Genomic DNA, 13,731 nt, shown 5'->3' on the forward strand with positions numbered 1-13,731 from the left:
CAAAGTAGCACACTTTGGCACTACTTTAAAAATAATAAACTCTTGATTGAAGAATCTAAACTAACACCTCACTTTACCTCTTCCTATCACTAACACAGGCAAAGAGAATGACTGGGGTGGGAGGGAAGGGAGGAGCTATATATACAGCTCTGCTGTGGTGCTCTTTGCCTCCTCCTGCTGACCAGGAGGTGATATCCCACAAGTAAGGATGAAATCCGTGGACTCATAGTATCTTGTAAAAGAAATAGGCTGACCGGTCAGCCTATTTCCTAATTTGATATTTGATTTTTTCTGTATTTTACCCTTGGGTGAGGACACCCTGTATAATAACCAATAAAGTATTGATTTTACCCTTAAGCAAGGTGCTCCAGCGAAACTTCATTTTCGTTTAGGGGTTAATAGCTTTATTTAGTGGCGGCTATGTCGGAGAGCGGCGGAATAGGGGTTAATAGATTTATTATAGTGTGGGCAATGTTGGGGTGCGAGCAAGGGCATATTATGGCCTAGGCCAACAAGGCCGGTGCCTAGGGCAGCAGATTTGGGAGGGGCAGCACATCTGCCCTATCCTCTCTCTAAAAGCAAGCACACAGTACAGTGAGCGATAAAGTGCAGGTTTCTACAGAGAAGACAAGGCACGTGCGCAGATTAAGGTCACTCTTCACAGGCAGTGCTCCTTTAAACTGTTGCTTCATTTAGAGCCGCTGGCATTTTCGCACTGGAAGCGTTCTTAGTGAGAAATTGCCCAGGAATATGCTTACAAGGTGAGGCTGGAGGAGAAGACCTTGTGCCGATATGCTGCCTCCCCTTGTCAGCTGTGGTGGGTCTGTGAGCGCAGTGCTTATTGCAGGTCTTAGTAGCTAACAGACTGGATACTTCTGTGCACTGCTTAGATCAGCTTGTGATGTTTAATCATAAACTCTCAGCGCTAATGTATGTTAGCTACTAATAGCTAGCTTTCTCTGCATTCACCCACCGAGTAAATAGTAAAGGGACACTTACTGTATGTTGTTGCATGTGAAGGGCAGTGATTGTTTCAAAGTGTATTCTTCTTTCCCTCCCTTCCTCTCTCCCTTCTGTCCCTTCCTTCCTTCCTCCCTCACTCAACTCCCTTCTTTCTTTCCCTCCCTCCCTTCTTTCTTTCTTTCCCTCCCTCCCTTCTTTCCCTCCCCCCTTTTCTCCTCTCCCTCCCCACTTTTCTCTTCTCTCTCTCTCTCTCTCTCTCTCCCTCCTTTCCTTTCTCTCCCTTTTCTCCCTTCCCCTTCTTTTCTCTCCCTTTTCACTCCCTTTTCTCAGGGAGAACATGGTATGAGATGCATGCAATTCAACCCACCAGTTCTTTCTTTCTTTCTTTCTTTCTTTCTTTCCCTCCCTCTCTCCCTTCTTACTTTCCCTCCCTCCCTTCTTTCCCTCCCCCCTTTTCTCCTCTCCCTCCCCACTTTTCTCTTCTCTCTCTCTCTCTCTCTCTCTCCCTCCTTTCCTTTCTATCCCTTTTCTCCCCTCCCCTTCTTTTCTCTCCCTTTTCACTCCCTTTTCTCAGGGAGAACATGGTATGAGATGCATGCAATTCAACCCACCAGTATGCAAGTGTTTTGCTAGCCCATTTTCTTTTGAATTGTTATGAAAAAAAACAAAAACATTTTACACACTAACCCAAAAAAATATTAAGGGGAAAAAGGCCTTAAACCTTTGGGTGGGGGCAGCAGAATTTTGAGTGCCTAGGGCAGCACAAAACCTAAATACGCCACTGGGTGCGAGGGAATAGAGGTTAATAACTTTAGTATAGTGGCGGCTATATCGGGAGCGGCAGATTAGGAGTTAATAGATTCTTTTAGGTGGCAGCGATATCGGGAGCAGCAGATTAGGGGTTAATAAGTTTATGTAGGTGTCGGCGATGTCGGGGGCAGCAGATTAGTGGTGTTTAGACGTGGGGTTTATGTTAGGGTGTTAGGTTTAAACGTTACTTTTTTCCCCCATAGAAATCAATGGGGCTGCGTTTCCCTAATCTGCCGCTCCGGACACCACCACCTACATTATATTTATGAACCCCTAATCTGCTGCCCCCAACATCGCCGCCATTTACATTATATTTATTAACCCCTAATCTGCTGCCCCAATGTCTCCGAAACCTACCTACACTTATTAACCCCTAATCTGCCTCCCCCAACGTCGCCGCCACTATACTAAATTTATTAAACCCTAAACCTAAGTCTAACCCTAACACTAACACCCCCTAACTTAAATATAATTACAATAAATCTAAATAAAAATTCCTATCATTACCTAAATTATTCCTATTTAAAACTAAATACAAAAAAATCCCCACTAAATTACAGAAAATAATAAACAAATTACAGATATTTAAACTAATTACACCTAATCTAATAGCCCTATCAAAATAAAAAAAGCCCCCCCCAAATAAAAAAAAACCCTAGCCTAAACTAAACTACCAATAGCCCTTAAAAGGGCCTTTTGCGGGGCATTGCCCCAAAGTAATCAGCTCTTTTACCTGTAAAAAAAAATACAAACAACCCTCCCCAACAGTAAAACCCACCACCCACACAAACATCCCCCCAAATAAAATACTATCTAAAAAAAACTAAGCTCCCCATTGCCCTGAAAAGGGCATTTGGATGGGCAGTTAGCTCTTTTGCAGGCCCAAACCCTAACCTAAAAATAAAACCCACCCAATACACCCTTAAAAAAACCTAACACTAACCCCCTGAAGATCGACTTACAGTTCTGAAGACCGGACATCCATCCTCAAGGAAGCGGCAGAAGTCTTCATCCAACCAGGCCAAAGTCCTCAACGAAGCCGGGAGAAGTCTTCATCCAAGCCGGGTGAAGTGGTCCTCTAGACAGGCAGAAGTCTTCATCCAGACGGCATCTTCTATCTTCATCCATCCGACGCGGAGCGGGTCCATCTTCAAGACATCCGACGGAGCATCCGCTTCATCCAACGACTAAAGACGAATGAAGGTACCTTTAAGTGACGTCATCCAAGATGGTATCCCTTAGATTCTGATTGGCTAATAGAATTCTATCAGCCAATCGGAATTAAGGTAGAAAAAATCATATTGGCTGATCCAATCAGCCAATAGGATTGAGCTTGCATTCTATTGGCTGTTCCAATAATCCAATATAATGCAAGCTCAATCATATTGGCTGATTGGATTAGCCAATAGGATTGAACTTCATTGAGGACTTCTGCCCGGTTGGATGAAGACTTCTGCCGCTTCCTTGAGGATGGATGTCTGGTCTTCAGAACTGTAAGTCGATCTTCAGGGGGTTAGTGTTTTTTTAAGGGTGTATTGGGTGGGTTTTATTTTTAGGTTAGGGTTTGGGCCTGCAAAAGAGCGAACTGCCCTTTTAAGGGCAATGCCCATCCAAATGCCCTTTTCAGGGCAATGGGAAGCTTAGGTTTTTTTAGATAGTATTTTATTTGGGGGGTTCTTTGTGTGGGTGGTGGGTTTTACTGTTGGGGGGGTTATTTGTATTTTTTTTTACAGGTAAAAGAGCTGATTACTTTGGGGCAATGCCCCACAAAAGGCCCTTTTAAGGGCTATTGGTAGTTTAGTTTAGGCTAGGTTTTTTTTTTATTTTGGGGGGGGGCTTTTTTAATTTTGATAGGGCTATTTGATTAGGTGTAATTAGTTTAAATATCTGTAAATTGTTTATTATTTTCTGCAATTTAGTGGGGGGTTTGTACTTTAGCTAATTTAATTTAGGTAATTGTATTTAATTTAGTAAATTTATTTAATTATAGTGTAGTGTTTGTTAGGTGTTATTGTAACTTAGGTTAGGTTTTATTTTACAGGTACTTTTGTATTTATTTTAGCTAGGTAGTTATTAAATAGTTAACTATTTAATACCTATTCTACCTAGTTAAAATAAATACAAACTTGCCTGTAAAATAAAAATAAACCCTAAGCTAGCTACAATGTAATAGTTATATTGTAGCTAGCTTAGGGTTTATTTTATAGGTATTTAGTTTTAAATAGGAATAATGTAGTTAATTATAGTAATTTTATTTAGATTTATTTAAATTATATTTAAGTTAGGGGGTGTTAGGGTTAGACTTAGGTTTAGAGGTTAATACATTTAGTATAGTGGCAGCGACGTTGGGGGCGGCAGATTTGGGGTTAATAAGTGTAGGTAGGTGGCGGCAGCGGCATTTGGGGCGGCAGATTAGGGGTTAATAAGTGTAGGTAGGTGGCGGTGACATTGGGGGCGGCAGATTAGGGGTTAATAAATATAATGCAGGTGGCGGCGATGTTGGGGGCAGCAAATTAGGGGTTCATAAGTATAATATAGGTGGCGGCGGTGTCCGGAGCGGAAGATTAGGGGTTAATAAATATAATGCAGATCTCGGCGATGTCGGGGGCGGCAGATTATGGGGTTAATAAGTGTAAGATTAGGGGTGTTTAGACTCGGGGTTCATGTTAGGGTGTTAGGTGTAGACATACATTTTATTTCCCCATAGGAATCAATGGGGCTGCGTTAGTGAGTTTTATGCTGCTTTTTGTAGGTGTTTTCTCAGCCGGCTCTCCCCGTTGACTCCTATGGGGAAATTGTGCACGAGCATGTACGACCAGCTCACCACTGACTTAAGCAGCGCTGGTATTGAATTGCGGTAATGAGAAAAATTTTGCTCAACGCTCACTTCTTGTCTTTTAACGATGGGTTTGTAAAAACCCGTTATACCAGCGCTGTAGGTAAGTAAGCGGTGATAGAAAACTGCTTGTTAGTACCGCATAGCCTCTAACGCAAAACTCGTAATCTAGCTGTATGTTTTTAAATCATTGTATCCAAAATACTATCCTTTCCTCAATGTAGTTCAGAGAAAACTAAAACTAAGACATTCATTTCCAAATTCAACTGACCAAGAAATTGTCTGAGGGTATCTAAGTCTCCCCACCATATGTCAAATTTGTCATTAATGAACTGCCACCAGGTGGCGTCAAACTGTATAAACAAAGGGTTACAGAGCACAAATTGGTTCATGTCCAAATTGGCATATGATCAGGCGACATTTGATCCCATCAACATTCCTCTTTTTTGAATATACCATGTATCCATAAAAAAATAGTTACAAAACAATATAACCCTTAATAGTTGTTGCAAACAATCTATTTGTTTAGGGCTATATTTAGAACTAGTTGTTACCGTATTACTTCAATGCCATTTTCATGTTTGATATACGTATACAAACTCTTCATATCTAACGTACAAAATATACGCATACACTTAAGCAGTACCAGTGACTGTAACTTAGTACTAAAAACAAAATTTATGCTTACCTGATAAATTCCTTTCTCCTGTAGTGTGGTCAGTCCACGGGTCATCATTACTTCTGGGATATTATCTCCTCCCCTACAGGAAGTGCAAGAGGATTCACCCAGCAGAGCTGCTATATAGCTCCTCCCCTCTACGTCACCTCCAGTCATTCGACCAAAGGACCAACGAGAAAGGAGAAGCCCAAGGGTGTAGTGGTGACTGGAGTATAATCCAAAAAAATCTTTAGCCTGCCATAAAAAAACAGGGCGGGCCGTGGACTGACCACACTACAGGAGAAAGGAATTTATCAGGTAAGCATAAATTTTGTTTTCTCCTGTTAAGTGTGGTCAGTCCACGGGTCATCATTACTTCTGGGATACCAATACCAAAGCAAAAGTACACGGATGACGGGAGGGACAGGCAGGCTCTTTATACGGAGGGAACCACTGCCTGAAGAACCTTTCTCCCAAAAACAGCCTCCGAAGAAGCAAAAGTGTCAAATTTGTAAAATTTGGAAAAAGTATGAAGAGAAGACCAAGTTGCAGCCTTGCAAATCTGTTCAACAGAAGCCTCATTCTTAAAGGCCCAAGTGGAAGCCACAGCTCTAGTAGAATGAGCTGTAATTCTTTCAGGAGGCTGCTGTCCAGCAGTCTCATAGGCTAATCGTATTATGCTACGAAGCCAAAACGAGAGAGAGGTAGCCGAAGCTTTTTGACCTCTCCTCTGGCCAGAATAAACGACAAACAGGGAAGACGTTTGCCGAAACTCCTTAGTTGCCTGTAGATAAAATTTCAGGGCACGGACTACATCTAGATTGTGTAGCAGACGTTCCTTCTTCGAGGAAGGATTAGGACACAAGGATGGAACAACAATCTCTTGATTGATATTCCTGTTAGTGACCACCTTAGGTAGGAACCCAGGTTTAGTACGCAGAACTACCTTGTCTGAATGAAAAATCAGATAAGGAGAATCACAATGTAAGGCAGATAACTCAGAGACTCTTCGAGCTGAGGAAATAGCCATTAAAAACAGAACTTTCCAAGATAACAACTTGATATCAATGGAATGAAGGGGTTCAAACGGAACACCCTGTAAAACATTAAGAACTAAGTTCAAACTCCATGGTGGAGCAACAGTTTTAAACACAGGCTTGATCCTAGCTAAAGCCTGACAAAAAGCTTGAACGTCCGGAACTTCTGACAGACGTTTGTGCAAAAGAATGGACAGAGCTGAAATCTGTCCCTTTAAAGAACTAGCGGATAACCCCTTTTCTAAACCTTCTTGTAGAAAAGACAATATCCTTGGAATCCTAACCTTACTCCATGAGTAACTCTTGGATTCGCACCAATATAAGTATTTACGCCATATTTTATGGTAAATCCTTCTGGTAACAGGCTTCCTAGCCTGTATTAAGGTATCAATAACTGTCTCAGAAAACCCACGTTTTGATAAAATCAAGCGTTCAATTTCCAAGCAGTCAGCTTCAGAGAAGTTAGATTTTGATGTTTGAATGGACCCTGAATCAGAAGGTCCTGCTTCAGAGGTAGAGACCAAGGCGGACAGGATGACATGTCCACTAGATCTGCATACCAAGTCCTGCGTGGCCATGCAGGTGCTATTAGAATCACTGATGCTCTCTCCTGCTTGATTCTGGCAATCAATCGAGGAAGCATCGGGAAGGGTGGAAACACATAAGCCATCCCGAAGGTCCAAGGTGCTGTCAAAGCATCTATCATAACCGCTCCCGGATCCCTGGATCTGGACCCGTAGCGAGGAAGCTTGGCGTTCTGATGAGACGCCATGAGATCTATCTCTGGTTTGCCCCAACGTCGAAGTATCTGGGCAAAGACCTCCGGATGAAGTTCCCACTCCCCCGGATGAAAAGTCTGACGACTTAAGAAATCCGCCTCCCAGTTCTCCACTCCCGGGATGTGGATTGCAGACAGATGGCAAGAGTGAGACTCTGCCCAGCGAATTATCTTCGATACTTTCATCATTGCTAGGGAGCTTCTTGTCCCTCCCTGATGGTTGATGTAAGCTACAGTCGTGATGTTGTCCGACTGAAACCTGATGAACCCCCGAGTTGTTAACTGGGGCCAAGCCAGAAGGGCATTGAGAACTGCTCTCAATTCCAGAATGTTTATTGGAAGGAGACTCTCCTCCTGATTCCATAGTCCCTGAGCCTTCAGAGAATTCCAGACAGCGCCCCAACCTAGTAGGCTGGCGTCTGTTGTTACAATTGACCAGTCTGGCCTGCTGAATGGCATCCCCCTGGACAGGTGTGGCCGATAAAGCCACCATAGAAGAGAGTTTCTGGTCTCTTGATTCAGATTCAGAGTGGGGGACAAATCTGAGTAATCCCCATTCCACTGACTTAGCATGCACAATTGCAGCGGTCTGAGATGTAGGCGTGCAAAAGGTACTACGTCCATTGCCGCTACCATTAAGCCGATCACCTCCATGCATTGAGCTACTGACGGGTGTTGAATGGAATGAAGGACCCGGCATGTATTTTGAAGCTTTGTTAACCTGTCTTCTGTCAGGTAAATCTTCATTTCTACAGAATCTATCAGAGTCCCCAAGAAGGGAACTCTTGTGAGTGGAAAGAGAGAACTCTTCTTTTCGTTCACCTTCCATCCATGCGACCTTAGAAATGCTAGTACTAACTCTGTATGAGACTTGGCAGTTTGAAAGCTTGAAGCTTGTATCAGAATGTCGTCTAGGTACGGAGCTACCGAAATTCCTCGCGGTCTTAGTACCGCCAGAAGAGTACCCAGAACCTTTGTGAAGATCCTTGGAGCCGTAGCCAGTCCGAATAGAAGAGCTACAAACTGGTAATGCCTGTCTAGAAAGGCAAACCTTAGATACCGGTAATGATCTCTGTGAATCGGTATGTGAAGGTAAGCATCCTTTAAATCCACTGTGGTCATGTACTGACCCTCTTGGATCATGGGCAGAATTGTTCGAATCGTTTCCATCTTGAACGATGGAACTCTTAGGAATTTGTTTAAGATCTTTAAATCCAAGATTGGCCTGAAAGTTCCCTCTTTTTTGGGAACTACAAACAGATTTGAGTAAAACCCTTGTCCTTGTTCCGACCGCGGAACTGGATGGATCACTTCCATTAATAAAAGATCTTGTACGCAGCGTAGGAACGCTGCTTTCTTTATTTGGTTTGTTGATAACCTTGACAGATGAAATCTCCCTCTTGGGGGAGAGGATTTGAAGTCCAGAAGGTATCCCTGAGATATGATCTCTAACGCCCAGGGATCCTGAACATCTCTTGCCCAAGCCTGGGCGAAGAGAGAAAGTCTGCCCCCTACTAGATCCGGTCCCGGATCGGGGGCCCTCGATTCATGCTGTCTTAGGGGCAGCAGCAGGTTTCCTGGCCTGCTTGCCCTTGTTCCAGGACTGGTTAGGTTTCCAGCCTTGTCTGTAGCGAGCAACAGCTCCTTCCTGTTTTGGTGCAGAGGAGGTTGATGCTGTTCCTGCTTTGAAATTACGAAAGGAACAAAAATTAGACTGTCTAGCCCTAGGTTTGGCTTTGTCCTGAGGCAGGGCATGGCCTTTACCTCCTGTAATGTCAGCGATAATCTCCTTCAACCCGGGCCCGAACAAGGTTTGCCCTTTGAAGGGTACATTAAGCAATTTAGATTTGGAAGTAACATCAGCTGACCAGGATTTTAGCCACAGTGCTCTGCGTGCCTGAATGGCAAATCCGGAATTCTTAGCCGTAAGTTTAGTTAAATGTACTACGGCATCTGAAATAAATGAGTTAGCTAACTTAAGGGTTCTAAGTTTGTCTGTAATCTCATCTAGTGTAGATGATTGAAGTGTCTCTTCCAGAGACTCAAACCAAAATGCTGCTGCAGCCGTAACAGGCGCAATACATGCAAGAGGTTGCAATATAAAACCTTGTTGAACAAACATTTTCTTAAGGTAACCCTCTAATTTTTTATCCATTGGATCAGAAAAGGCACAGCTATCCTCCACCGGGATAGTGGTACGCTTAGCTAAAGTAGAAACTGCTCCCTCCACCTTAGGGACCGTTTGCCATAAGTCCCGTGTGGTGGCGTCTATTGGAAACATTTTTCTAAATATCGGAGGGGGTGAGAACGGTACACCGGGCCTATCCCACTCCTTAGTAACAATTTCAGTAAGTCTCTTAGGTATAGGAAAAACATCAGTACTCGCCGGTACCGCAAAATATTTATCCAACCTACACATTTTCTCTGGTATTGCAACTGTGTTACAATCATTCAGAGCCGCTAACACCTCCCCTAGTAATACACGGAGGTTTTCCAGCTTAAATTTAAAGTTTGAAATATCTGAATCCAATCTATTTGGATCAGAACCGTCACCCACAGAATGAAGTTCTCCGTCCTCATGTTCTGCCGCCTGTGACGCAGTGTCTGACATGGCCCTAATATTATCAGCGCACTCTGTTCTCACCCCAGAGTGATCACGCTTGCCTCTAAGTTCTGGTAATTTAGCCAAAACTTCAGTCATAACAGTAGCCATATCCTGTAATGTGATTTGAAATGGCCGCCCAGATGTACTCGGCGCTACAATATCACGCACCTCCCGAGCGGGAGATGTAGGTACTGACACGTGAGGCGAGTTAGTCGGCATAACTCTCCCCTCGTTGTCTGGTGAAATATGTTCAATTTGTACAGATTGACTCTTATTTAAAGTAGCATCAATACAGTTAGTACATAAATTTCTATTGGGCTCCACTTTGGCATTAGCACATATAGCACATGTATCTTCCTCTGAATCAGACATGTTTAACACACTAGCAATTAACTAGCAACTTGGAAATGCTTTTTAAGTAATTTACAATAATATGAAAACGAACTGTGCTTATAAGAAGCACAGAAAAAATTATGACAGTTGAAAATAACTAAGTTATAGCATCAAATCTTTGTAAGGAATAAACAATTTTAGCAAAGGATTGTTCCCATTAGCAAGGATAACTAACCCTGGCAGCAGAAAAAATACACAAAAAAACGTTTTTTATCACAGTAAACTACACTCTTCACAGCTCTGCTGTGATGATTACCTCCCTCAAACAAGGCTTTGGAGATCCCTGAGTTCTGTAAGATGAACCGGATCATGCAGGAAGAAAATGAACCTCTGACTGAGATTTTTTGATGCGTAGTAAAAGCGCCAAAAATGGCCCCTCCCCCTCACACATAACAGTGAGAGAGATCAGTGAACTGCTTTAAATTAAACAAAACTATTGCCAAGTGGAGAAAATAGTGCCCAAAACATTTTTTCACCCAGTACCTCAGAGAAATAAACGTTTTTACATGCCAGCAAAAAAACGTTTAACCTCAATAAATTAATTGTTATTTAAAACCTATTGCAAGTCCCTGCAAATTAGGTTAAGTCTATGCATACAGTATAATCCAGTGAAGTACCATCCCCCAGAATACTGAAGTGTAAAATATACATACATGACAGCCTGATACCAGCTACATCTACTGCATTTAAGGCTGAGTTTACATTATAACGGTATGGAAGGATTTTCTCATCAATTCCATGTCAGAAAATAACAAACTGCTACATACCTCTTTGCAGATTAATCTGCCCGCTGTCCCCTGATCTGAAGTTTACCTCTCCTCAGATGGCCGAGAAACAGCAATATGATCTTAACTACTCCGGCTAAAATCATAGAAAAAAACTCAGGTAGATTCTTCTTCAAATTCTACCAGAGAATGAATAACACACTCCGGTGCTATTATAAAATAACAAACTTTTGATTGAAGGTAATAAACTAATTAAATCACCACAGTCCTCTCACACATCCTATCTATTCGTTGGGTGCAAGAGAATGACTGGAGGTGACGTAGAGGGGAGGAGCTATATAGCAGCTCTGCTGGGTGAATCCTCTTGCACTTCCTGTAGGGGAGGAGATAATATCCCAGAAGTAATGATGACCCGTGGACTGACCACACTTAACAGGAGAAATCCCCTGTATCTTTAAAGGGACATAAAACCCAAAACAATTATTTCATAATTCAGAGAGAACATATCATTTTAAACAAGTTTCTAATTTACTTCTACTATAAAATTAAAACGTTCTTATTCTTTGTTTAAAAGCAGGAAAGTAAGCTAAGGAGAGTGCACGTGTCTGCAGCACTATATAGCAGCAGTTTTGCCACAGTGTTATGCATGAGTGAAGCAAATTTGATAATAGAAGTAAATTGGAATTTTTTTAAAAATGTTTTCTTTATCTGAATCATGAAAGAAAAATTTGGGGTTTTAAATATATTGCTGAATTCTCTGTCTTTTAAAAGGAGGTAAATATATTTCCTAATCTTTCTAGTTCCTAACTTCTCTGATGCCTCTTACACATAGTTTAGGTGCATAACATAGAGAACACCTTAGAATGTAAATATGCTTCTAATATTTCCTGACACAAATCCTCCCATAGGAAGTATAAATAAGAATCACTGTACAAATGCAAGTTAAAGATATGAAACTCAAACATTTCCTTTTGTAATTCAGACAGAGCATACAATGTTTAAAAAGTTTCCAATTTACTATTATCAAATTTGATTCATTCCCATGGTATTCTTTGTTGAAGAGGTACCTACGTAGGTATCTGGAGAACTATAAGGCAGGAAATAGTGCTGTCATCTAGTGCTCTTGCAAATGGATAACATTCTTGCCAAACTGCTACCATATAGTGCTCCAGACACATGCACATTTCTAAGCTTACATTGCTGCTTTTCAACAACAGATACCAAGTTAACGAAGAAAATGTGATAATAGAATTAAATTAGAAAGTTGTTTTAAACTGTATATTCTATCTGAAACTGTGTTCCATGTCCCTTTAATGGACTCCGCTACATTATGAATTCTATACGATGAACAAAACATTTTCAAATGCTACTGTAAAACCCCTACTCATATTTACAGTGTATATAAATCCCCCTGCGGCACTACATAAACTGGGTAAACAGTTCTTTTTGTACACGATTGATAACAGACATAGCTGTAAAGCTTTGATGTACAAATTCAATTATTTAATGAATTAATCAACAAACCAGCCTCTTAAAGGGACAGTTCGCCCAAAAATGTTCTCCCCTTTAAATTGTTCCCAATGATTCATTTTACCTGCTGGAGTGTTTTAAATTATTTACAAGTAGCTCCTTTACCCCTATTTTGGCATTTAAAATAGCTGATTTAGCCTGAGGTTTCCCAACCTATACTGAAAGTTTCTATACTGGAGTATATTCTATTGAATAGCCTAAGTAAACACAGCCAGCAGAAGAGATTTCACTCTCAGCGGGGGGCATGATAGTTGAGTAATAAAATGATAATTTTCCATTGTTTTCTCTATGTATTGAGCTTTAGTTTTCCAGACAATTATAAGATAAGGAAGCAAGTGTGTGTACACAAAGTGATAACATAATGAGATATGATATTACCTGAAGCTAAACCCATTGTAATAGGCTGTGGTTTAAAAGCACAAAACCAGCTACTTCATATACACAAATAAACCTGAAAAATGCAATTTCTCATACATTTTATACTCTGCAGCTGGTATAACGAGTCATTGAAAATACATTCATATAAAAACAATTGTACAGTGTACTGTCCCTTTAAAGGACCAGTCAACACATTAGATTTGCATAATCAACAAATGCAAGATAACAAGACAATGCATTAGCACTTAGTCTGAACTTCAAATGAGTAGCAGATTTTTTTATAACAAATTTCAAAGTTATGTATATTTCCACTCCCCTTGTACCATGTGATAGCAATCAGCCAATCACAAATGCATATACGTATAGTCTGTGAATTCTTGCACATGCTCAGTAGGATCTGGTGACTCAAAAATTGTAAATATAAAAGACTGTGCGCATTTTTTTTAATGGAAGTAAATTGGAAAGTTGTTTAAAATGACATGCTGTATCTGAATCATGAAAATTTTATTTAACCTGAGTGTCCCTTTAAGTAATCAATATAAGGATTAACGTTTACCTTTCTGAACAGATCCAGGAAAATGCTGAAGCTTCCACAAAGAAAGTGCATCAATTTTTACGATCAATGCCTGCTTCTTCTTTTCCTCCAACTTAAAAGATCCCTCTGCTTCTTGACGGTCTGCTTCTAGCCTCCAAATCAGCTCTACAACTTCTGAAATGACTATTTCTGTATCTGTTTTCATAGCTGTGACTCTGCTTGCTTGTTCTAAATCTAAGGTACGGAAATAAAGGAGTCAGTGTCCCTGCATATATGTGCAATGTCATGTTGCAGTGCGTACGACCATACCGTTTTAAAGGTAATGATGGCAGAAAAAAAGCTTAATAGAAATAGCTGTAACCTTTCAGGACGAGGGTTACCCACCACATGAAAAACTTTCAAATTTTAATTGATGCCTAGTAAAAAAAAATAACATACCGTCATTATTTATTCTTCCCTTTTTCATGTAATTTAACCCCTTAT

At 41.0% G+C, this 13,731-nt stretch overlaps 1 protein-coding gene across 1 annotated transcript in view; it reads right to left on the reverse strand.

Annotated features, from left to right (window-relative positions):
• Window positions 1–13,731, reverse strand: part of CCDC178 (coiled-coil domain containing 178) — an 835,363-nt gene that overhangs the window by 736,592 nt on the left and 85,040 nt on the right. Inside the window, 1 exon segment of the mRNA XM_053715876.1 lies at window positions 13,270–13,482. Within this exon segment, the coding sequence (XP_053571851.1) occupies window positions 13,270–13,482 (213 nt within the window).

The sequence above is a fragment of the Bombina bombina genome, chromosome 5 (genome assembly GCF_027579735.1).
Source record: "Bombina bombina isolate aBomBom1 chromosome 5, aBomBom1.pri, whole genome shotgun sequence".
Taxonomy (NCBI): Eukaryota; Metazoa; Chordata; class Amphibia; order Anura; family Bombinatoridae; genus Bombina; species Bombina bombina.